Below are 26,466 nucleotides of genomic sequence, written 5' to 3'. Positions count from 1 at the left end.
ATAATGCCCATTTTTGTACCCATGAATTGTATACATTTGAGTAAAAAATTTAGCACTGTATTGGAAAGTGCCATCTATGTATATAGTTTGGACATCACATAAAAATTTTAAATATTTTGCACATGAAAAAATCAAAACATTTTTAGAATCATCGTTTAATAATAAAAACGGTTCACCTTGCATTGTCAAAATATTCATATCTAGTAAAGAGTCGTGTACAGATTGTATAGAAGTTTTTTTTAAGAAATTTTTCCTCGGCTTTCATACATATTTTTTCGTACACGATCTACGCCTTTAACGGAAATAGTGGTACATTGAAAATATTGCTAACAAATTTATAAAGACTACCAAAGTGAGACAAAATACCTTTGAAATTTGTAAAGCTATTTTAATTCATTATTAGAAACTTAGAAATTGTATAATACAATAAATTATAAATGCATAAATTTCATAATACAATTATGTCATAATAATTCATTTTAATTCATTATTATATACCTATTACAAAAAGATTATTTTTGCTTATTTGTATATAATTTGTTTATATTAGGTACATAGTAAAAATATACAAAAAAAATTCATTAAACGGGTTAAAAAGTAATGATTTGTTCAATTTTTTTTGCATTTTTTGCTTATTATCTACTTCAATCATTTTAGAATTTTGGGCACTCCATGAAAATTGGAAAACCCGGCGCCCATGATTACAACCATTACTATTTGATGGATTCGGTTCAGGGGTTCTCAAAAAAATGTATAAAGTTTTTTTGGCGGAAAACGGCTATTGTAATAACGGGCGAGGGTAATTTTGGCAGAAAACGGAAACCCCCATCTGTATGGTAGTATTCTGTATATATAATTCGACCCCCGCAACGAAAAACATAGTATCTTTTCTTTTCATGTTCGTGTTTTTATCCTCAATTTATTATCTTATTATGTACTGTGACATTTCTGACATTTTCAATTTTCAAAAGGTTTGCATAGCAATAGATCGTTAATCCGCAAGAATTCAGAAAAACACAAACCATGTGTGGGCATCTGAAGTATTACAATGTCACAATGGTTTCGGCAGAATTATGAAATTTATGGTACGAATATCCTGTGGTGTTCCAAGGGACAAAGATGTACGTGCCCTTTTTGTAGGCCACCCACTACGGTCATATTTTTCGGAGTAGTTCAAACGTTGTATACACGGATAGTGTGTGATGTTAAGACGGGTCAAACGTTCAGTGCATCGAAAAGGAATGAAAATACTGTAGAGCAGGCCCGTACAGGTTCATCGGGACATTGAGAGTTTTCTCAGTGCTCCTCATGATCAATTGATAAATTAGTACCTCTCTCCCCCTTTTTTATATCATTATAATATAAATTTACTATACATTAGAGTGTAGTGTACCTATTTTAAATTAATATTTGTGTATTACATTACAGTATTATACAAATTATATATGTTTTGTAAATATTATGCATATTATGTATTATACTACCTATTACTGTATTACCTTAGGCGTTAGGCTCGTTTCGCATAGAAACGTATCGTACGCACGCATTTTTAGTTTACATCAATTAAGTTCATACGCGCCGTACCCGAGAGGGAAACGCGCCACCGTCGGAGTGGCGCGTAAGAATTTAACCAATGTACACTAAAAACGCTAGCGTACGATACATGGCGTATGATACGCGTCCATGTGAAACCGGCCTTAGGAAAGTACATATTTAAATAATTTTTTCGTTATCATTTATGATATTATTAATCGCCATGCGACTTGTGAAATTCAGAATTCGAACAGCATAATCGATGTAACTATGTAAGACGTGTATATAATATGTACCTACATTGATTATTATTTTTATTTCGGTTTTTCTACAGGATGCCCGTCTAATGAAGTAGGTATTCAAATATATAAATAGAAGTAATAGAACTATGAAGTATATCGTAATTTTGTCTTAATAATACCATTTTATCATAATGGAAAATAATATTGCCTCATTTTTTGATGAACCATCGACGAGTGACAACTGCATACGACTATACGAGATTGGAAATACGTTTCATTGCCCATAAGACGTAAGTATATTAAAAATAATTTAAGAGGTCGTCTTAAAAGTATTACACCCTAGGGCCTAGTGCCTAGGCGATTCGAACTCGGATGTCGACGTTTTTAAAACACCAAAATTCAAAATAAAACAGACGTGACATGCATTATCATGCACATGATATTTAAATATTATGATTTAAGATTTACGTTGTCAAAATACGAGGACATTCTGTCTCGTTGAATCGAGCTAGTTTAATTTTGGGCAATTGATAACGCGAATGCTGTAAAATTAAACCATGTATTTCCAATATTATTATTCACATTGGGCGTTTAACTTATCACTCTAGTTATTAGTGTGTACTAGTGTACTCTGTAGTAGTATTCGTCATGGGCGGAGAAGTACTCTTTTTTTTACCGGGATATATTTATTACTTATTAGGGCCACATATATCTAGCGCCTACATATTGTATATAAAAAAACTTCTTTTACTTAATAAATCTTGATCCATTCTTTTTTTTTCTTGAAGCCCCGCTTTTGAAATTTCGTTTGGACATACAGTCACAATAGCCAATAGGTAAAGTAAAATAAAAATAAAAACACCTGTTAAATATTAAATAATGCTATTGCTATGTACTGACGTCCCGCCATATACGCATATAATTAAAGGCTAGATAGCGAGGGGGGCATAATATGAGAATTATTCACATTGGGAAGTTGTCGATCTCGGGGATTTAAGAACAACGACGCAATAAGAAATCGAGTGCGTAGTTCTGAGAATCCGACCACCGAAAGTGCGTTGTGAAAATATGTGTTGCATTATTAGGTACTAGCATAATTTTGCTGCATTGTTGCTATTTGAACAGTCGTGCGTTTATGACCTTAAAATGTAGAGAAATATAGCCGTTTTTCACTAAGCTGACATCTACAAATATAAAATTCCTATCGACATGGCGATTGAAGACGTCATCTCAAGTACACGTCATTTTAATATTGGGTGTTCACTTCACAGTTTCACACTCAATATTTCAATATGTCATGAATTATCTATATTATAATATAGGTATACTGTATTGTCAAGTTTCGACTAACATGTAACAAATTTTGAATTTGAAAACACTCGTAAAATATTATATTACATAAAAAAATAGTAATTTATAGACAAATGAACATGCCTTTCAGGGCCGTATAAAGTGACATTGTGCGTGGGAGCAAACATAAATATGACCTAATTCAGAATACGCCTTTTTCACAAGTAAATAACCAAAAAAAACAAATGTATTGCTACTCTCAAGAATTCAGAAACGTGTTAATAAAAAAGTAAGAAACTATATGATTTCTCATCAGCCATCTAGTCTCGCTAGTCGCTACTATTGTCTTTTACATACTTATAAAGACATGAAACAGATAATTTATGCCAATTATGATCATTTGCATAAACAACGTTTTTATTTTAATGGATTTAAACGATTTTTAAGACGCCCAATTAATTTACCATATAATAAATATATTGATTATTTATATGATATAAAATTTTCTTATAATAATCTAATTAAAAAAATTATAAAAAAAATTTCCAAAAAAAAATACATTTAAAAAGTCACTGTGTGTATAAAATACAATAATATACTCCAAAAGTTTTTAGTACCCACGAATAATATTTTTAAATTACAACAAAATAACTTAAATCATTATTCTTGGTTGATTAACATGTAATTTCATCCAAATTTGAACATAAAATAACTATAAAAGAGTATAACTGTTTATGTATTTTTAAGATTTTTTGGTGACAAAATCAACAATATGTATGCAACTATCTGTTTTAAAATTTTATCCTTAGCTATAAAAGTTGAAAATTTTATAGATATTTAACTACAATATAATTTGTAGCTTTTCAATTTGATAAATTTTGTCAACATTTGAACTTCAAATGCTTATAAAAATAAATCATATATATGTATTTTTAATATTTTTTAACAGATATTTTAACAACGTTTGTGTATGTGGATATGTGTGCGTGCGCGTGAATGACATAAATAATGTGCGAAAAATGAGTTCCGTAAAAAAATATTTTTACTTTGAAAAATAGATATGATAAAATACATTTTTATTGTAATCGTGTCAATTTTATTTTTTAAACATTTTAGAACATAGCTACTATTCACAGTCAGCATAATAATAGTTCAAACAATTCTACTGATTAATTTCATTTTGGCTCCACTGATTTATTTCATATCACATTATCATCGGATATCGTTATCATTTATGTCGCTACTCCTTTAATGTTTACCTTTACTGTTAACGTTTTGCGCTTTTCCAACTCTAATAAATATTAATAAATATTAAATAATAATATTATAATAAGTTCTTTGAATTTTATTTATTTGTTCAATTTCATTTAATATCATCTATTATGGCTCAACATATGAACGCTGCTGTAGATGAAGATGCGGCGCTGTTGCAATTTCCCAAGGAATTTGAAAACGCTGAAACCTTGCTTATTTCCGAAGTATACCTCTATCACTTATAAATGATACATCTTTCCACCATATTTAATAATCTGATTTCGATTTTAGGTAAATATGTTGTTGAAATTTCGCAAGAACCAAAACGAAAGTGCGGAGGAAGAACAAGAATTTTCTGAAGTGTTTAACAAAACTTTGACTTATACAGAACAATGTTCCAAATTTAAAAATAAAGAAACCATTGTTGCTGTAAGAAATTTACTTGCTGGCAAAAAATTACACAAGTTTGAACTGGCGTCAATAGGTAACTTATGTCCACAACTCGCCGATGAAGCCAAATCACTTATACCCAGTTTGGAAGGTAGATTCGATGACGATGAATTACAACAAATTCTGGATGATATACAAGCTAAATTAAGTATTCAGTATTAATTAAATTTTAACAATCACTTCAAATAAATTGTATTAATTTATTTATGCCAAACAAATTCTTTAATTTTCGAATTTCGTGTAATAATTAAATAATTCCTGTGATGATTTATATACTTCCAATTGTCTACACTCAGGTCTAAACACTTTTCAGCATGATATTTACTTTTTTTTAAATGTGAAATTTAATATATTTGTGATTATAGTCAATACTATACTCAATTAAAAGTCTGAAATATTATTTTTAACTTTATTTTATTATGTTATAACTTATAATCAAGGTTTAAAGTGGGAAAATATTTCAGAGGGGACTAATGTCTCCATATAATTATAAGCGTTCCATATATATTTTTATGTACAATGTCTAATGTATAAAATCCTAATTTGTTAAAGGGGACGCTTTTTAACCGCTGTCAGAGGTAGGGCGACTGAGTCCTCCTGCGCCCCTCCCCCCACTTTAACCCCTGCATATAATAGTATAGTATTTATTTAGTTTCAAATAAACATTTCTATTGTGTTACATCTTTAAAATTATGTAAATGTAAATGATAACGTATATAATGCAAAATCAACGATTATTCAATAATTGCTAAGAAAAGCTATCCATTATACCTTTTATTTTATAATACACAGTTGTACTGTATAAGCAATAGCTATTGTATAGACAATTTTGTGGTGACTATTAAGCTATTAATGAAATTTAGAAATCCTACTTATTCAATTGTATATATTTTTTTAAGTATTGGTAAATAAAAGATATTAAGAGGAAATTTTTTTTACCCTATGGCTTAAAATACATAATTTTTACAAGTTCTTTTTACTTGCATTATGTTTTATAATCTGCTATTTCTATATGCTGAAGTTTTTATTTGTATGATGTAAAAACATCGTATAAGTTTAATTATATTTGAGATATTATACAACTGTCATGGGTAAGAAAAACTTAAAAAATAGTGTGTAGCTTGCTGTACAGTATATGTTCAGTGCACCTTGGGTAATTTGAGTAGGTGTGTCAAATTTAAATTCAATGATAAATAATACGAGAGTTCTGGAGACAGTTTGTCAGGTTGTTATCAAGTACATTTTATTATATATTAATATTGCTACTGTAATAGTTTATTTTAGTATGAGTAATACAGTAGGTTGAATTAATTATCTTATTATAGTATTTTATTGTTTATATAATAAATTATATCATTTTTTAAATTTGAGTTAATATCAATTAACAGCACAATGAGGTTATGATGAATTTGTTTATATTTGAACTTTAAATACTAAAAAAAATAGTGCCTGTTGCAATGCCCAAGATGTAGTGGTGCTCTACAAAACAACTACATAGTGAATTTGTGAACAGTTCAGCAGTCCCATTGAAGCGACAAGTGCGACCGCTCGCAAAATAAAACATAAAACAATAATTTAGTAATTATTGACTATCATAATGTACAACATAATTTATTTTATCTATATGTATTTGAAAACAATTCATAAATATAATACCTATAATCTGTACCAAGGTAACAATGTCCAGATAAAAAAAAAAAAATTAAAAACCTGTTTAAAAAGGGAATATTAGTAAAAATTATATTATTTTTAAAATTAGAAACATTGTTTATTTTTAAATTGCATTAAAAAAACCATTTAATAATGTAATAATAATATGTTGCTTATAAAGTTCAAGCACATTCTGTTTGTACTGAGTTTCATGAACTACTTAGGAATAATATTCATACTTATCAAAATAACTAGATAATCTACAAATAAATGTATTACCTACGACAACATTTACAGTTAAAGCAAATTTTATTCTCTAAACTCAGTAATTACTTATTTGTTACACCATGGCCAATCTATGACACAATCATCATTTTTATAAAATAAATGGGTAAGACACTAAGATGTAACGATATATATCTAGACATTTTGAGGCCAGGCCTTGTGGTGCTAAAGATGTTAACATTATATAGTAATAGAAAAAGATAAAAAAAAATAATCTTATATTAAACTTTAATTTAAAAAATAATTAATGATAGGTATCCCAACAAAAAACTGTCAACTCCTTGTAAAATAAAAACAAAAATAATTCCTTTAGAATGTGTGACATTAGGTAGAATATAAGTAAATATCTAATGTGTGAAATATATAGTATATAAATAAATAAAAATTTGATATAAATTTATTTATTTTATTTATTTATTGTTTTAACTGAAATGAATTCAAATCTAGTTTTCTTATATAGTAGCTCTTATGTGCTTATTTTAGTTATTATTTACTTTATAATATTTTCATGATTCAATAGTTCATATATCAAAGCACTTTTGGCAATAGTGACTCAAAGTGTAAAATGTCTGTTGTATTTAATCAAAAGTAAGTGTACTTTCCTTGCTTGTTTATGAATAGATTCTCCTCCGGTAAGTACCACTTAATTTATTTCGATAAGTCATAATTATTTATAAGAATTCTTAAAGTTTTTTTGCTAGCTTATGTGTGGTGAGAAAAGCTAAATAGCTAGCTAAATCTTAAATGCAAATAATAATTACAAACTTTGAATCCGGTTGTATGTCATGTGTGGACTGCCGGAGATCCAGATGTTGGTGTTGTACTGTTTTAATAAATAGTTGAAGACAACATCCACAGTATATTATTATATAATGATAATTTATAGTTTATTTCTATTTAATTTAAGCAAAAATTACAAAAGTGCACAATTTGCGTAAAAATGTGAGTAGCTTGAAGGTGCTCGGTTCCAACCGCTATGGTACATCTGCATAATATACTGTTCTCCTGGCTCCCTATTGATTTCATGATGTCTGATCTGTTTTCATGGAAAGTTGTTATTTTTGAAAAACGATGCGAGTATGCGACCATCATCTCGCTCCATGCCTATCATTGCTAATTTTATAGGGTCTGCACGAGTGCACTGCTACCTACACGATTTCCACACACGTTTGTCTGGTTGTCAATTGTTTAAATAGTTTCAACTTATGTAGTTGTCCATGAATCTAGTGATTTTTTAATAGATTTTGCTACACAGATTAGAGTTGATATATTGCGTAGTGCCAGACTATTAATCATGTTCTAACTTTTAAAGCACGTTACTGCTATGGACTGGCGTCTCGCGTTAGACCTTGGTAGAGATAATTAACATGGCGTATAGACCAGGTACAGGTAGGTAATAAACAATATCCGAGGGAGGCGGCGCGTTAAACAATTCATAAAGAAAAGGGTTAATATATTCAAACGAGTTGGAAATACAGTAGATGATGGGTATTATGGGAGTATGAAATAATAATATAAAATAACGCATATGACTTATATGTTCGACGTTCGTTGGTGCAATTATTGTAATAGTAATCATGAATACAACATAATAGATATTCGAATTTCGAACACCCATATTGCGATACTCGGGATGCACACTCAGAAAAGTCGTATCGGAGTGTGGGCCGTTAGTATTTTCCAGAACGATAGCCGGCCATGGGAGACTTGGTTGGGGAGGGGGGCCTAATAGTTGTAATATTCACAAAACTCAAAACAACAATTTTTACAACTTTTATTATTTATTTTTAGAATAATAACAATACAATTCTTATCAAAACAATATTCTTAGTTTTCCCCAAGTTATTTAGTATTCTCGTAGTCCACACAAATAGTAGATGCATGTTACAACTCATACACCGACGTACCTCCAATAATTACATACTTTTACGCGGGTCTTTAATATTCGATACTATAATATGTTTTTTTGTTTGTAATTTTAGGCCCTAGCCCCTCCCCCGAATCCCGGAAAAAAAGACCAAGGAAAAAAAGACCAACAGAAAAAAAGACCAATGAAAAAAAGGACAATTTACAATTTTTGAAAACTACATTTTAAAACCGAGAATAATCATTTTAGTTATTTTGTTGTAATTTTATGATATAAAATATAGTACTGTAACACTGGTAACACTGTAAACAGTTAATGTTGTAAATAAGTCAAAATATAAATAGTAATTAATAATAAAACACATTAAAATAAAATACGCTGTTACACAACTGTATATGTGTAGCCTTCAAAAGGCATTTTGTCACCGCCTTTGTTGGATTTAAAAACTTCCATTTCAAATTTTTATATTATTTAAAACACTTTAACACTTCAGTGACTGTCAACAGACTAAATGTTGTTCACTAAAATAATAGCATAAACGTATGAAAATGTCACTGTGATCTCTGCATAGGGAATTTCCAGTAATAAAAATTTATTTTACTCTATATCATACCACAAATTATATTGTATTTAATATAATATTTACTTTATATTTTACCACTAGTTATATTTTATGATAAAGTGTGAAAAGGTCACTGTGATCTCAACATAGGGAATTTCCAGTAATAAAAATTTATTTTACTCTATATTATTATACCACAAGTTATATTGTATTTAATATAATAATATAGAGATGAAGATTTGTATTTTTAAGGAGTTCAATATAGGCAATTTTCTGTGTGTATACCGTTTACTTGATGGCGTATAAATAATATTATGTAAATTTGTAATGAAGGTAATTTCTCCTTTTATTAAATTTAAATTGTGTATAATATCCAAAAAATATATTATAATGTACATATTAATTATAAAATTACAACAAAATAACTAAAATGATTATTCTCGGTTTTAAAATGTAGTTTTCAAAAATTGTAAATTGTCCTTTTTTTCTTTGGTCTTTTTTTCTGTTGGTCTTTTTTTCCTTGGTCTTTTTTTCTTGGTCTTTTTTTCCTTGGTCTTTTTTTCCTTGGTCTTTTTTTCCGATTACCCCCTCCCCCCTCTGGAACCGCCGCTGTAGCCAGCGAACACATTATCCGTGGGACTGATACTCGTATCGACAGGGCTAGGAGAAGTAGAGGGCAGGCCTATTTAGGAGAGCCCCGAACAGCCCATATTCAGATATGATTTGGTCAGACGAGCCGGAGCACCTTCACGCTAGTCTGTCTTTTGATTACTTATTTGGACTTACAAAATATTCGAGTCAAACCGAATTTTCTGAACACTTAGAATAATTCTCAGAGACAAATATTGTGATACAGAACAACAATTTGTCAGTTTAAATTCCATACGTTTAATTGAATATTAAAATAAATTATACCACAAATAATCAGTTTATGAGTTCATTTGAAATACACCTCGTCTTTTTTCTCTAAACAACACCTGTAGACTGACACTGAAGTAGTCGTCAGATCACTACAATAGACTATAGTTACTTTTGTTTAATATAAGTATAACACACACATACTGACATACTGACAATAGTAAACAATTATACTTTCTTTTATAAATTTAAAAATAACACTCCAAATTCACGTATTTTATAAATTTGTATAAATATAATACATTGCAAATTTATAATTAAGTACAGTTTATTTTGGCAATAATAACAACAAATAGAATTATTACCTAGATGCTGTAAACCACAGAGATGTTGAAAAATACGTTTATAGTTTATAAATATTAATAATATTATTATATAAAGCTCGAAATATAATTAATATTGTATATTGATATTTGATTTGTTTAGTTTAGGCATAATTCGAATGTCAGTATTATTCTATGAGTATAGGTACATATAATGATATAGACTATATCTCAATACGAATACATATATTACTTTAAAGACCAATAGAATAAATATTAAAAATTTATCATTTTAATAAAAATGAATAATAATCTGAACATAACTACATACATAATATTTTAATCAATTTATTACTTACTAATATTGGTGTTACTGCTATTCACTCTTTACTGGGTTACTAATATTAATAAGTGACACTATGGTATAATATGCTATATAAGTAGCAACCTACTGGCGCGGCATGCAAGCTGTAGTTTACTTTACTATTCACTATTCCAAATAGACTATTCTACCATGCATCTTTTATTGGTTTTCGTCTAAAAATATCGAGTGCCCCGGCAGGTCCGTTACATTAGCACCACTATATTTGAAAATCCGAAATAAAATTATGCCAACGATTGTTATTTCATTTGTACACATTTGTAATCCTAATATAAACATTTGTACACTAACACAAATGCCCCAAAAAATCAAATTTCCCCGGTGGTGCTAATGTAACGTTACACCAGCACCACACTTTTTGTACAGTCAAGTTATCAGCCCCGGATTTTCAAATATGGTGGTGCTAATGTAACGGACATTGCACCGGCACCTATCGTAGCAAATCGAGCCTCGCTATTGCAATCGACCCGCATATTATAATATACATAATATATGTTATAAAGTAGAAACTGCGGCTAACGGGAAACGGCTATTGAGTCTCATTTAAGGCCCGAGCACACAGAACGCGGTCTGTCGCAGCGAAAGGTGATATCGTATATGTATATTGTATATATGATTATCGTGACGGTTAAAGGTCGAATTCTGTATTTAATTACAAACGGGCCGCTGTCCGCCGCGACAGATCGCGTTCTATGTGTCCGAGCCTTTAACCATAATATTGTGAGCGATGTGACGGAGGAAATTGTTTTGGTTATACGACTGGTCATAACGCGGTATAGAAGTGTATAATATGTGTAGCTGTCGCAACGACAACAATATTTGTCTCAGCACCGGTGACAGTCCGTTATTACTTATTATCCATTAAAGATTAAACCCTTGATTAAACTATTCTGAGAGATGCCGAGATGGTCTTTCAGAAAGTCAGCCTATAATATTACTAAGTAATTTAAAATTTTTGATGATATTATTGTGATTAAAGTCAATTATTTTAATATTAAGCATTAGTACTACAGTAGTTTACATTCGTTTTTGCCAACAATTTCGTTTGAAAAGTCATTGTGTGTATAAAATATAATAATATACGTATACTCTAAAAGTTTCAAGTGCCCACGAATAATATTTTTAAATTACAACAAAACGACTTAAATCATTATTCTTGGTTATCTAATATTAAGTAATTTGAAAATACTTTGAAAAAAAATTTGAACATAAAATAACTATAAAAAAAACTGTGTTTATATATTTTTTAGATACTTTGGTTACAGAATTAACTATTTATGTGCAATTTTGTTTTAAATTTTTGATCCTTAGCTATAAAAGTTGAACATTTTCTAAATATTTAACTACAAAATAATTTGCACATTTTCAATTTGAATAATTTGATACGTATTGTCAACATTTAAACTATGTTTATAAAGAAAAATCGTTTTCGTGTATTTTAAATATTTATTAACTGATATTGTAACAATATATCTGGAGCCTTGTATTAGCATTTGTATTTTCCCTCTTTTTGACCCAACAAATGAATTTTATTTATAAAAAAAAAAACTAAAAAAATTAAAAGTTGAAAATGACCGTAATACAGCTCAAAACGAATCAAAATATTTTGAAAATTGTATGCGGTAGGTATAAAAATTGCGGATATAAACATTTAGTGTCTATTTATAAATTCTTATTTACCAACCTTTTAATATGAACCATGTGAAATTCAGTTAAACATATTATATTTAAATAATGGAAATTGATTTATTTTATTATAATTTATAATGTGGTAATGGATACAGTTATTTCAAATTGTATTTTATAGGTCCTGTATTTAATTTATTTCCTCTAATTTATTAATTTTATGATATTATAAGTACAAGTAATGAGTATACCTGGCAAATTTTTAATTAGAATATTAAATCTTATGTCTAATGAAATATGACATAATAGCAAAATATCAAAATTTGGTTTTCATTTTTATGATTTTTTTTCTTATGAGTTTTTCTTTTTATTCTTGACTTTTTCCTCGATTCTTCTCAGTACTCTGTAGTTGCGTTACCGTCCACAATGGCTGCAGTAGTGTAGTTCGTAACAAAAAGTACGATATAACATATAAAAAATAATATTAGATACCTAATTATTAATGGTTAATCTATTGATACAAGAAAAAAATATTATCTCGTTCTTACGGATATTAAACAGGAAACGGAGAGATTAAAAAGGTTTTCTTAATGGTTAAGATCGTAATGGTTTTTCAATTCTAAGTTTTCGATACGATAATATAAATATTATCATTGAATATTACACAAAATACAATTATTTTAATGACTAAAATATTATACTCTTATCGTAGTATACAATAAACTAAGACCGGTATAAATTAAAATAATTTTGATTATTATAATAATTGTTTGATATTTTTTATCATCATTAATCACCGAGTATTTTATAATAATTATTAATTGGTGCTTTGCGCCGGACGGACTAATGTGTGCGTAATAAAAATATATTAATGACGATTGAGTAGTGCAGAGGGGGAAGCCGCCACATCTTATCTGTCCAGCGTGCGCAACTCGGGCAGTGGTGATAACTGATAAGTAAAGAAAAAGTAGCTAAATAATAATTATTAAACTTATAACACTGTATAGTTCGCAGTGCCTTTGCCATTATTCGACAATCGTCGATCACCGCCGACAAAGATTTTGTAATTCCATGGCAGTCGTATTTTCGTGTGCGCTCGGTCAGGAGCGTACCTGTTTATCACCTCGCGCGCGCCCCTATCGGACAGACTCGCGGACGTTCGCCAGGCGGCCAACCGTCGTCCGCAGTGGCATGATAGTGCGTATTCCTACTCCGTCGAGTGCGTCGACCGTCGGTCCGTCTGCCGTCAGTCTTGTTATCACCGCCGTTCGCTCTCGATGTATGTCCGTTGCTCCTCGTCGTCATCGTCGTCGTCGTCGTCGTCGTATTCGTAATGAGTAGTAGTTCGGCCGGTTACCCATGTAAACATTACGGAACTCGAATTACCGAACGACGTGATTAGACTGCAACGAATATGTGATTTACAATCGTTTTTTTTTTATTTATTTTACTCTTAATTCATTTAGTTAGTATTTAATCTATGTTTAATCCTAAGTTTTCCTATTTTCTCCGTTAATAATATAGTGTCTCTTTAAACTTCAGTTCCACAAACAATATTATGTTCTCGTGATTACCGTGGCGTTGATTTTTTTCGTTATTCAATGAACTCTTTCGTGCTCGATGGTGCGGTGTTCCGCAAGAGGTCAGGCCGCCTAAGTTTAACTACGCGCAATACCGAACCACCGAGGAAAAAGATCCGCAGGAGGGATGACGGCGGAGCGGCACCTCTGCCACGTGACCTTGAAAAAAGTAACCCCCGAATGTACGGTGAAAGTTCGGCCAGCCAGTCAGCGGTAAGATTGTTTGATACAGTATTATTGCGCTTATTATTGTGATAGGTTCACGGTTTTTCGTCTTCACACTTGTGTTCGTAGGTATACTAACACACGCTGACCGGTTTTATCTATGTCCCAACCTGTGCCAATTATTGTTGTTTGCGATTTAATTTTTCGGCGCTCAGTGCGTCGTGTCGCCGCGACCGTTAAAGTCGCAACTCCTAGGGCCCCGCAATGACCCGACACAAAACCACAAAACTTAAAAAATATGATACTATAATGTCGCTCTCACTCTGTATGTGTGTGTGTGTGGGTCGTTAGATCGTAATTAACGCATACCAAAGTGACTCATTAGTCATTCTAATAGTCTCCAACCGTGGGAAAATGTAAAATATACGATTTTAATCGTCATCGCATTACTTGATTTGTCTTGTGCGTATGCGCGCACATGTGTTTCCGGTAAACGGTCAAACTGAAACATGGTTGTATGACATGGGCTGTGTGCATTGTGAGTCGAAGCATGTTAGGGTAGTCCGTTACCGGTATTTTCGGCAAAGGAACTGTGCTGAGACTCTGCCGCCGTCCGTTGTACTGAACGGAGGTTCTCAAACTGTTTCCCACACATTGTAGTTCATTGTATTGTCCATCTTACCCCTTGTCCCCCTACCCTTTTCTATAGACAACAAAGAACCACTCACTTTTCCACGTTCCATCGCATTTCACCTTGTGTGATGAACAATCTCTCACACATTCGGAATGCTTCGCCTGTTTATTAAGTTATTTTAGGTTGTTGATTACCTTAATTTAGTAACATTATTTAGGTAATATAGCGCTGGCGGTATTTCAAATGTTAATAGGTACTGTAGTGGTCTGGCGACTACAGGTGTCTTTGATAGGAATAGGATGAGGTGTATTTGATTTAATTGTTTAACGCTTGTTGTATGATGTGGTATAGTTTATTATTATTTAATAAAAACAAATGTAATTTTACTGTGGATGTGTGCTAGAATATTTGTCGCAGAGAATTACTCAGTGTTAAGAAAATATCGGTTTGAATCGAATATTTTCTAAGTCTCAAATAATTAACTGTTTGAAAATTATTATTAGTCCAAAATAATGCAATCAAAAGACTGACTGGCGTGAAGGTGCTCTGGCTCATCTGATCAAATCACATCTAAATATGGGCTGTTCGGGGTCTCCTGTATGGGCCTACCCTCAACTTCTTCTAGCCCTCTTGATACGAGTATCATTCCCACGGATTATGTCCGCCGGCTATCGTGCCGGTAAATACTAACTGCCCACGCCCCAATGCGACTTTCCTGAGTGCGCATCCTGGGCGCCACAATGTATATAGTTGAATATCTATTATGTGGTATTCGAGATTACTATGCACCAATGAATTATTAATGATATGCGTGACTAAGTATTATTTAAGTAATTCCAGGAAACAACAAACTCGGCTAAAATATACTTACCGATAATTGCTTATTGTCTTTAAGCGCGTCGCATCCCTCATATATTGTGTATCACCTGTACCTGGTCTATACGCCTGTTGTTACTCTGTAATAACCTTTAAGGCTTGACGCGGGACGCCAGTTCATAGCAGTACCAATGTAACCGGTAAAGGTCCTCACACACTGCAGCGGTAGCGGTAAAATTTTTGTCTTGGCGGTGCCGCCGTGGTGGCGGTAAATTGTGTCCGGACTCATTTTACTCCTACCGCCACTGCCACCGCTACCGCTGCAGTGTGTGGGGACCTTAACTCGCTTTACGTTTATCTTAATAATTTGTGATATGAATATAATAATAGTAATAATAAAATCAACCATTACAAAGAAGATACCTATTATAATTATACCTAAATATTCGATTAATTATGGTACAGGCGAAAACACAATGCGATGCCACAACGGCATACGGCAAAGTTGTCAACAATCTTGAGGGCACCATTATAAATCTTATTTAACAAACGAGTAGGAAAGGGTGATTTGACTACACTTCTTTAAACTAAGGCATACAAAACGGTATCTACGTGATCGATCAGCACGGCCGACGCAAAATATGGCTATAAAACGAATAGGCATAATACAATTAATTAATATTTTTAATAACCGTGTATTGGCAAGCGACTATAATAACACAATTACTGGGTCTTATAATAATATTATATCAGTATATCACTATTATCATTACATATGTATGGTATATTATAATATATACTTATATTTATTCTCAATGCTATTATTACGATATCGTTATTGAAAACTACTAATTATTTTATCGAAAACGCTGCTGCACAGGATGTACGCTCTTACACGAGCGTGGATCGATGGCATTTCCGCAGTGAAATTTGTGCACGTACGTCTCAATAATGGGAAAAAAACAGTCTTATCATTTTTTTTATTTAAACTTTGTAATTAAAATTAGTTTCAACAATTAAACACTCTTATCATAAGGTAAGTAAAGGGTAGGTGCCTGTTTAGGAGAGCTCCGAATAGCCCATCTTCCAGACGTGAATTCGACGAGCTTCTACAAGCACCTTCACGCCAGTCGACCTTTTGAAATATTTAATTATACTTGGAATAATAGTTTTGATCAGCAATTTATTTTGGACTTCCAAAGAGACGAGACAAATCGAATATTCTAATACATCGTAATCTTCGAGTAATCATTATAACAGTGTTTAACTTTTAACCATAGATAATAAAAACATGGACAGGACATGAACGTCTTATCAGCGGCGATCTATGATTTTAATTGAGGTCATTGAAATAAGTGTAACTGTATACCCATCTATAACGAGTTTTGGCTATCAATTCATACATAATTATATTTTACAAAAATGTAAATAAACGACCTCAATTTGTTATTACTACTGTAATATATAATGTAATTAATATTCATTTAAAAAAAAAATTAATTTTCCTAGACGGATATACAATATTTATTTTATATTCCTTATACTTAACTAGTATATCAGTTTACAAATACCTATTATAGTTTCAAATACAAATTTAAAATAATGATCAATGTAAAAGTAAGTTCAAAAACATTTTATAACCCAAACCTTTTGGCTTTTACAAATATTATAAACAATTTATAAAAAGTAGTGTTGTTGTCCAGCCTACAGATTGTGGCGTACAAGATGAAAGACGACAAGGTGTAAATAATTTCTTAGTCAATTTTGATTATTATGAACATAGACTTTATTTGGCATGTAAAACTGATAGAATATTTTATAACACTGAAATTTATCAGAGAGTCGACTGGCGTAAAGGTGCGTGTACTGGCTCTGGTAAATCACGTCTGAATATCGGGGTGGCTGGGGTCCCTGTTTTATAGGCCTAATCTCCACTCTTCTCTTAGCGATAAGATAGCGCTGACCCCGTTTACTATTGCACGTGTGCGTACGAGTTCCAGGAAACGGTTTCCTCCTACGCGGTTGTCGCTGTCGATATATTATTTGACGGCTATTTATTATAATAGAACAATATTTATTATACTCATTATATATGTCCATAGATATCCATGTTTCTATTTATCTCCACATATCTTTCGCAACGCAATTTCGTTTGTCGAGATCTCAGAACTACGCCACACAATAACTTTAGTTGTTATTCTAATTATTTCAAGGCGCTTTCCCGGGGTCAATCACATCCTAGTGTGAACAATCCCATGCGTCCCCCTCTCGATCTTAAGTATATACGTATATAGCGGGACGTCAGTACATGTCAGTAGTCAATGTGGCGATCTGCCGCTTAGGTGTCATTGCAAGGAAAAGAAGAGGTGTACCTGTGATAAATTGCTTAGTCTGAATGTTAATTGTATTAATTTACATATTAAATGCTCCAAATCAAACACATTAAATGTATAACTGTAAAACTGTTATGTTGAACTAGAATAATCCGCTCAGTGAATTATTCGAAGTGTTGGAAAATAATCGGCTTGCCTAGTATATGTTCTAAGTCCAAAGATATTACTGGTCAAATAATTCTTAGCCAAATTGGTTGTGTAGGAATATAATGTAAATTACATTATTATTAAGAAAGCTGGACGGCAGTCTATAGCGTCAATACAAACATGGATCAATCTATAATAATAATAATAATAATAATAATAATAATAATAATAATAATAATTTCAAATAAGTTACGTTAACTAAAATAATAATCTGTGTGATTTAAAAATAATAAAAAAATAATATACATAAACTCCAAAACGGCTCCGCCGATTTTAATGATTTTTTAGTTGTGTATTTGGTAAGTATCAGAAATCAGAATAGTTCGTTAAGTATTTTTTACTCTCCTACACCTTTCCCATTCATTTATTAATCGTGATTTTAGTATTGTAGCGATCCCGCTTACATATGCTGATGTACAAGATGATGAAAGTCGAAAGACATGGTGTAAATAATTCGAGCCAATGTGCTATTTACTAACTTAAATTTTATGCGAACGTAAAACTGTTAGAATATTTGCAGAGAGTTTACTGGCGCGAATATGCTTGTAGTTAAAACTATGAAGATGTCAGGAGGAGTTGCTCCGATCTTCGTGGCTATGATACGTCTCCCCAGGCTCGTAGGGGCTCGCTTAAAGTGGTGTCGGCTCCTTTATGTGCGGCTTGCAGGTGTGATGTCATTTTCGGTTGTTATTATAAATTCCTAGGAAGGCAGCTATCCTTAAGATTTCTAATCGTATGCCCGTCCTATGATTTATTATACATGGAGAGAAGCTAACTACTACTAATAGTACATTCGTTGTTTTGCGCCGCGCGCCGGCGGCGACGGTATTTTACATTGGGAAAGGTTATTCGTACGCTATTTCGTAAGGACCGTGAGTTTGACAATAGTTTATACATTGTGAAAGGTGTATCCTATACTATATTATAATATAATATATTAATATATTCTATTACATGTTTAATGTTATATGCGGAGATTCAAAGGCTCGCAACACAACATGGAAAACTAGCTTGACCTCATGTGTGTTTCGGCCCCATGTAGTGATGCTACAAGAAAAAAAGGCTAACCTATGTTATTTAAAAGAAAAAAAACGGAAAGGGGTTTTTCGGTAGCGATCAAGTGATACGGAACTGGAAATATTATTGACTAAAAAAGAGACTAAATGGTACGGAATGTGAGTTTCAAAACAAAACAGTACCTATATTATTGATTTATTTAAACTATATATCCACCTATGTTTTGTTTTATTTGGTACAATATATAGTGTGGTTACTATAATTATATAGACGGTCGTTGGTAATCAACATTTCTATAATACATATATAATTTATTTATTGTTTATTAGAATGCAACTTAGTACTCGTTAACACTATAGTGAGCTAATAAAGCTAGTTGACTCAGATACACCGTCATCCGTCGTACTGAGTTCGTTCTTCTCATACAGCTCCTGTGACGGTGACCGCTGATCTTCGCGCCGCGATTTAAATCTCAATAGTTTCGGCGGTAAGCTGTGTTGAGTGTATGCATTTATCAACCTTGCCACCACGAGCTTAAGGAAGTTGTATATAATATGCCACGCTTAGCGTCTTGACCTAGATTACTACTGTATGTGCTTACGTATGGACATATTAACAATCATAGCCTGATGATACATTTAATGTACATACGTTTAAAATAATAAAACGTAAAACTATTTTCAAAGGGTCAAATACTGTTAGAAATACATATTCTACTTAAAATTATTAAAAAAGTGGCCACCGAAATTAAGTTGTGATAGGCACGTCACATCATTTACCGTTATTTACATTGTTGGTACACGCAGCATAATAATATTCTTTTATTTTTACTCCATTGAAAAAGTGTATTTAATATTAAACCCGTAATCAACAGATATTTGTATAATTAATCTTCAATACGATTCACCAATATTCCTCTGAAGATCGACTGGTTGTCATCCCCTGATATAGGGTCTGCTTTTACGCTTGATAGAACCTCTGATGGTTAAACAACGCAAGTATTATAGAATATCGGAGCACGCAGGACGACGTACTTACGTAGTATCCCTATTAAATATAATTACTATATTAAATAATGTTTTAGTTAAAATATGCATTTACATAATAACTAAGAAGTATTTATTACATTGCAAGATATCTGTGCGAGTGAGTTTAAACCTGATAGTGCAACGGCTAGGCTCCGTGATATATTATGCAACGATGGTTTTTATTCAAATCTTCGATGGACGGTGTTCTAATGTAGGTAGTTGTTCCTGGTCTATCATCCGAGCAGTACTGGTCGGCACATTCCTTTCGACCGCATATATTATATAATTTTCAGTGGTTGTTTGGACATGTATTTGTATATGAGGCTGCTATGGACTGGCGTCCCGTTTTCTTAATACTTAGGTAACTTACATTATATATTCCTGCACAACCGTTAACATCAGGGGAGGCGGGGTTATTAAGTAGAATATAAACAGAAAATAACTCATTTGATATTAAAATTCCAAATGTCAGGAGTATGGAAATAAATAGCTTACGGAGATATTATTTCTAAGAAATGGAATATAGTAATAGAGCACAACCTGAAGGGAAGGTGACTAAATGACAGACTGGTTTTATAATCATAATTTAATACAGCAAGACATGGGGTTGGATATGGGAATGTTAAAAAGCTATGAGAATTGTTAATATATGAAATACCAAATATAATAATAAATCAATACTCTGACATAATCAACCATGAATGTCCGATCACTCCCCCCTGGACTATGGACATCGACATTAATCTCAAATTATCTTCCCTACCGAAAAGCGAAACTACGCCAATCATATAAAAAAATGAACTACAATCAATCCTTGAAGGATATCAAGACCATATTTGTTTTTTCACGGACGGATCCAAAACGGAAACTGGTGTAGGCGCTGCAGTTACATTCAACGAAACCATACGAATGCTCAAACTCCCTGACTATTGTTCAATATACACGGCTGAAGCATTGGCTATTTCACATGCTCTAGATATTATAAAACAAGACACAATAAACAAATCTATCATACTCAGCGATTCACTTATTACACTCACAAGCATCAAAAATTTCTTCCAACCTAATAGCATTTCACAAAAAATACAGAACCAGATATCATATCTCCAAACCAATTCACAGACTATCACCTTTATATGGATACCAAGTCATATCGGTATTCCCGGAAACAAATTAGCAGATATATGTGCAGTAACAGTCCATCTCATCCCCACACTCTCTAGTCCTCTTCTCATATACATTACAAGATTCTAAATACTTCATCTCTGAGTATATCCTTAAAAATTGGCAACACACCTGGTCAACCCTTCGAACCAAACTAAACGAAATCAAACCAAGCATTCTCCCATGGCCAACCATCCATCTTCCCAGACGCCAAGAAGTAATTCTTAATAGAGTCAGAATTGGACACACATGGTTAACTCATAAACACCTAATGACCAAAACGGACCCCGAACTTTGTCTCACTTGTGGTGAAATTCCTTCAGTTAAACATATCATATGTTTCTGTCGAGAATTCAATGACACTAGAACCAAACTCAAGCTAGCTGACAACCTTCAAGAAGCACTAGGACCCGATCCAGACAACACCCAAAAAATATTCATTTTCTTAAAACTTACTAAATTATACAACCTAATCTAAATATGATCCTATATGATCCAAACTTGAATTGTATAACTCACCCTCCGCTTCCTCTTTATATGTATAAAAAGTAATATTCTTTATTTAAACACATACTTATATTATTCTATTTTGTATAACAAAAGCCAATAACCAAAGTTGTTGCGGCTTATTATTATTAAATAAAAAAAAAAATAATAATAAATCAGAATTATTAAAAGAAACTACACGATAGATGATCGTAAATGCAGCCACACAGGACGTGCACTTAAATCGGGGCATAATTGAATATTCCGAATTGTTGTGTATCTAAACTCTAAAGCATCTATAGTGTATAGTATATAATATATATTAAATATTTTAAATTAAATTATACGAATAAAATTTAAAATAGTTCCAATACAAAATAAACAAACATTTTTTATTTCTGAAATTACTTGTGAGGTGGTGCTTCATAATAATATGTGTTCTTTATACATATTGCATATTTTTAGGTATAATATTGTGATTGTAGTAAAATTCAAGTCCAACGCATAGAGAAAACGATTAAATTATTATACATTTTTTTTTAGATTGGAGCAACCGAGAAGGAATCCAGATATTCAAATATTGAATTTAAGCGAGCGCAAGCTTTTTTGTATTTAAGTAAGTCTTTGTTTTTATTATTTACTATTACCCTGTATTCCCAAGTCTAAATTGGGTCCCGAAACATCTAACTCTTAGTTGAGGACACTATTAATGAATAAAGATATACTGGTTCGATGACGAGATCCCGAATCATTGATTAAATATACGTAATATATTTAATGCTATATATTATGTATAGGTATTTAATCGATGCCCGAAGTGTCTTAAACTCTTTGACTGATGAGTTTTGGATAACAGAGCGCTCTATTGTAATTTGTAACAGTAAAATAAAATGATGCGTTTGATAATTGATATTTTATACCTAAACAAATCTGACCTAACTTACAAAAATACAAAATATAGTTTTAGGCGGTAATAAAATAGTGATAATCACGAAATAATAATTTAATTAGCGCTAATTGTTTATTTTTATCCTAACCCTTTTAACTTCTAGGTTAAAACCTAACATTTTTATTACTCTTTTTTTTTACAGTTGTAAATTTAAATTTTAGAATTTTGTACTTTTTAATTTAAAAGTAAAATAATTATGTCATATACTCATATTGCATTTTACAGATTTTAAACATTTTTAAACATTGATAATATACTTTTACATACTATAGTGGCCAAAACCACCGCAGTAACAAATTATATTTTATGTGTTGGACCCACAGACTTTTACATAATACTAGATTTTTTTACTAGGTTTAGAAATAGTAAAATTCAATACAACATAATTGATATTTACCATATTAGAAAATACCATAAGATGTCAATTGACAAACAGACTTCAACTGATAGCGGGAGTTCACTAGTATTATATGGAAGTCTGTCCAATATCACGTACAGCATTGAACTGCGTTGTTCATACCTCCAATTTCCACTTATTCCAAACTATTATCTTGTTAATTATCAATTTATTATAAATTTATCATTTAATAATTGTCGTGGTAAGAACATTTATTTAATTTTAGATTATCAGCTGAGCGATGAATGTATTGATTTTACAATGGTGTGTTGTTATTTTTTGAATCTGTACACCACGAATCACGAGTACAATAAGTAGCCGAAATAAATAAGTAATGCTTCGATTTTTAACATCAGTATCTTTTCCGCTGGTTCGGTGAATGTTGTTGTGCATTCGGGAAGTTTAACTTTAAAATTTCAAGTAGTTTTCAAAAGCATTACCAACAGAATATAACCGGCCAAATTCGGCCGATTTAACTTCGGTTAACTTTAATCGGAGATGGTACAACTGACCCTAAGGTTTCTATAGTTATAAATAATTGTCAATTTGTCTTATCAGCTTATCCTTGTATAGTTTTATAATAATAATAATAATAAATTCATTTCAATTAAAAGTTTAATTTTTAATTTTTCAATTACAAACATAATATTTGACCGTGATGAACCTTTTTTTCATACCATCTGTAAAGATATTTCACTTCATCCGAGCGCGCTATTGCAACGTAGGATTTTTTTTCATAAATGCTACAACGCTAAATTAAAATCTACCTAAGTTTAATTTTAAATATATAATTTACTTAACTTTTTTCTAGATTACAAGAAAATTAGTCCTCAAAACATAAACAAACTCCTCAAAGAACATTTAAAGCAATTTGATGAAAATGAAACGCAACTAAAAAAGGTATGTGATTTTTAGTTTTTAATAATTATCATAATTATACTTAAGTTTTGTTTTTGTATCTATCCTTGTGTATGATTTTTAGTTAAATATTTAATTTATAACTTTTTTGAAGATATAATATTTATTCATTAGTCTCTTTAAAACTAATTATTTTGAATATTTTTACTTATACGTCTGTAAACTGAACTAAATAATAAAAAAAAGATTTCTTCTTTTCATAAAAACAAGTACTAAGTTAAAGAATTTAATTTGCCGAGGAGCTTAGAAATATTTTAGAAAAAGTATAATATAGTATATATCCACATTTATGTTTTTTTTTTGCATTTTAAAATCGTGATTGGGGGGTGGCACTGAAGTTAATCATTTCACCCCCCAACTCCATCGTTTATTGTTTTTCAATACATTTTTCACAAATAATATCCAAGCGTATAGGTTTTTTACATTTCACGAGGGGCTCTATCTCCTCTACTTTGGTCTTCGACCCACATATAAACTTACTACCTATATACTTATACTAGTTAATTCTCGGTTATTTTGTCTTTTCCTCTCGTCTTTTTATTTCTGCCCCATGATGTGGTTGATGTAGCCGTCAATTTGCTCCCACCATTCTCTCTTTTTGATCATCAGGTCAAATACATTTTCTGGGTTAATGTCTTGTCCAATCATTGCCTCAACACGGGATTCCTCTGTGTCATCGGTTGCATCAAAAGATGGTATGCTCAGCATCATTGTGCTCCCCACAATACCAGCATCCACTCCTTGGCAGCTAACCATACTTATGCAGGTATGCTGCGAAGCACCTGATTATCTTGCAGTATTCTCATACAAATCGATGTGTCGCACGACTTTTTTTTTAGTTGGCGATTCGAGCGCGAAAAACGCGCGACAAGCGCAAAAATGATGTGATATCTCGATTCGTATGAGAATTTTGCAAAAAATACGACTAGAGTGTTTATTTTTACATTCAAGATAATATTCTAAAAATAAATTTAAAAAACCCTGATTTTGAAGTTAGAAAAAAAATTCCAAAAAACTCTTCATTGTGACATCACAGTGAGTATGCGTATACTAATTACCTCACACACTTCAGAAACACCCTGTATTTACAAATCAATTTCCTACTTTAGAAAACATCACCTAAAGTTGGGAAAAAACTTAAAACTTTAATATTAAATGTATACTTTGAACAACCCTGTAAACAATTCCCCCATGGCTATTTGTTAAACTTATTTATAAGATTTAGAATTTATACTACTTTGACCAGAATTAACCGTAATTTGCGAATACCTCGCATGAAAAATAGAAAATTGCAAATTTTATGTCATTTATAAATATTGTTATGTATATATTTTGTTAAATTATCTTATAGAAGGTAGATAATTCATATGCATTGTATATATTAACATTGATTATCAATGATATTAAATAATTATGCATTTTAATAAAATCATATCCGAAAAACAAACTACATACAAATTTATTGAATAAATATCTTAAAAATATATTAGCCATCATAAATTCAATATTCGTATCATATAAAATAAAAAATCGAAAAAAATTGATGTTAAATATCAAAAAAAAAATTAAAATATAATTTATAATTTTATAATACTCTTATCACATATTTATTGTGTGATTATTCGTAATAACAAGAATGATGTTGTAAGTTACGTACCATTTCAAGGCCGTTTAGAATTCTAAACACATTAACATTGGCCGCCCGAGAGTCGCTTCTATAGTGTTCTATGGTTGAAGTTTACTTCGTCATGCTTTCTATTCCTCAATTTTCCAATGTATCTTATGAGTCTAAAGGTCCATCTGCCCTTTGATGACGCTTCCCATTTTTCTTGCCTATATTGCTCTAGTTTCGTTCTTAGTTCCTCTCTGTTCTGGTTGTCAAGTGGTTCTTGTTTTCTGGATTCGTATTGTGTATTTTTCCTTGCGCCATTAATTCAATAGGTAATATGTCCGCTATCACCTGTACGGCTTCTATCGAGACTACAGTACGCCATAACGCCATAATCACTCGCAACGCCATTCTTCTTTGTACTTTTGTTATCTCTTTCCAGCCGGATGTAGTCTTTACGCTGGCTCATATCGGACCTCCATATAGTAACACGAGTGAACCACGTTTACTAATGGTCTTCTTCTTCTCGTGTTGGAGGCGCTTATATTGGGTAGTATTCTTCCAAGGGTTTTGACTGTTTTATTTGCCTTTTATGCCGTTTGCTTCGCGTGATCTTTGAATGACCATTTTGGGTCAAGTTGTAGTCCTAAATATTTAATGCTATCTTTCGTTTTTATTTGTAAATTTAACCTATGTTGACAATCATGTCGTTATGCGTTCTTGGCTTTTTGAATACCATTGTTTAGCAATGGTATTCACCAAGATATTCATAGGTATTCATAAGTATTCACCTATATTTATATTTAGAATAATATATCATGTTGTGGGGGGGGGGGGGGGG

At 31.6% G+C, this 26,466-nt stretch overlaps 2 protein-coding genes across 2 annotated transcripts in view; both read left to right on the top strand.

The window, feature by feature from the left end:
* The first annotated feature begins 4,299 nt into the window (after positions 1-4,299).
* On the top strand, positions 4,300-5,698 carry LOC111033937 (DNA-directed RNA polymerase II 16 kDa polypeptide). Its single transcript, XM_022314899.1, has 2 exons — positions 4,300-4,543; positions 4,611-5,698. Exons 1-2 carry the CDS (start codon positions 4,448-4,450, stop codon positions 4,929-4,931), a joined length of 417 nt encoding a protein of 138 aa, XP_022170591.1. The 5' UTR covers positions 4,300-4,447; the 3' UTR covers positions 4,932-5,698.
* Positions 5,699-13,454: 7,756 nt separating this feature from the next.
* The window catches only part of LOC111033932, a 24,940-nt gene continuing 11,928 nt past the window's right edge, over positions 13,455-26,466 (top strand). The window contains exons 1-3 of the mRNA XM_022314889.1: positions 13,455-14,115; positions 22,296-22,368; positions 23,910-23,998. Of these exons, the coding sequence (XP_022170581.1) occupies positions 13,924-14,115; positions 22,296-22,368; positions 23,910-23,998 (354 nt within the window). The 5' untranslated portion in view covers positions 13,455-13,923. The remainder of the gene's footprint in view (positions 14,116-22,295; positions 22,369-23,909; positions 23,999-26,466) is intronic.

The sequence above is a fragment of the Myzus persicae genome, unplaced genomic scaffold, assembly GCF_001856785.1.
Source record: "Myzus persicae strain clone G006 unplaced genomic scaffold, MPER_G0061.0, whole genome shotgun sequence".
Classification (NCBI taxonomy): Eukaryota; Metazoa; Arthropoda; class Insecta; order Hemiptera; family Aphididae; genus Myzus; species Myzus persicae.
Note: the sequence above shows the minus strand (reverse complement) of the source record. Positions and strands in the feature narration are given on the sequence as shown.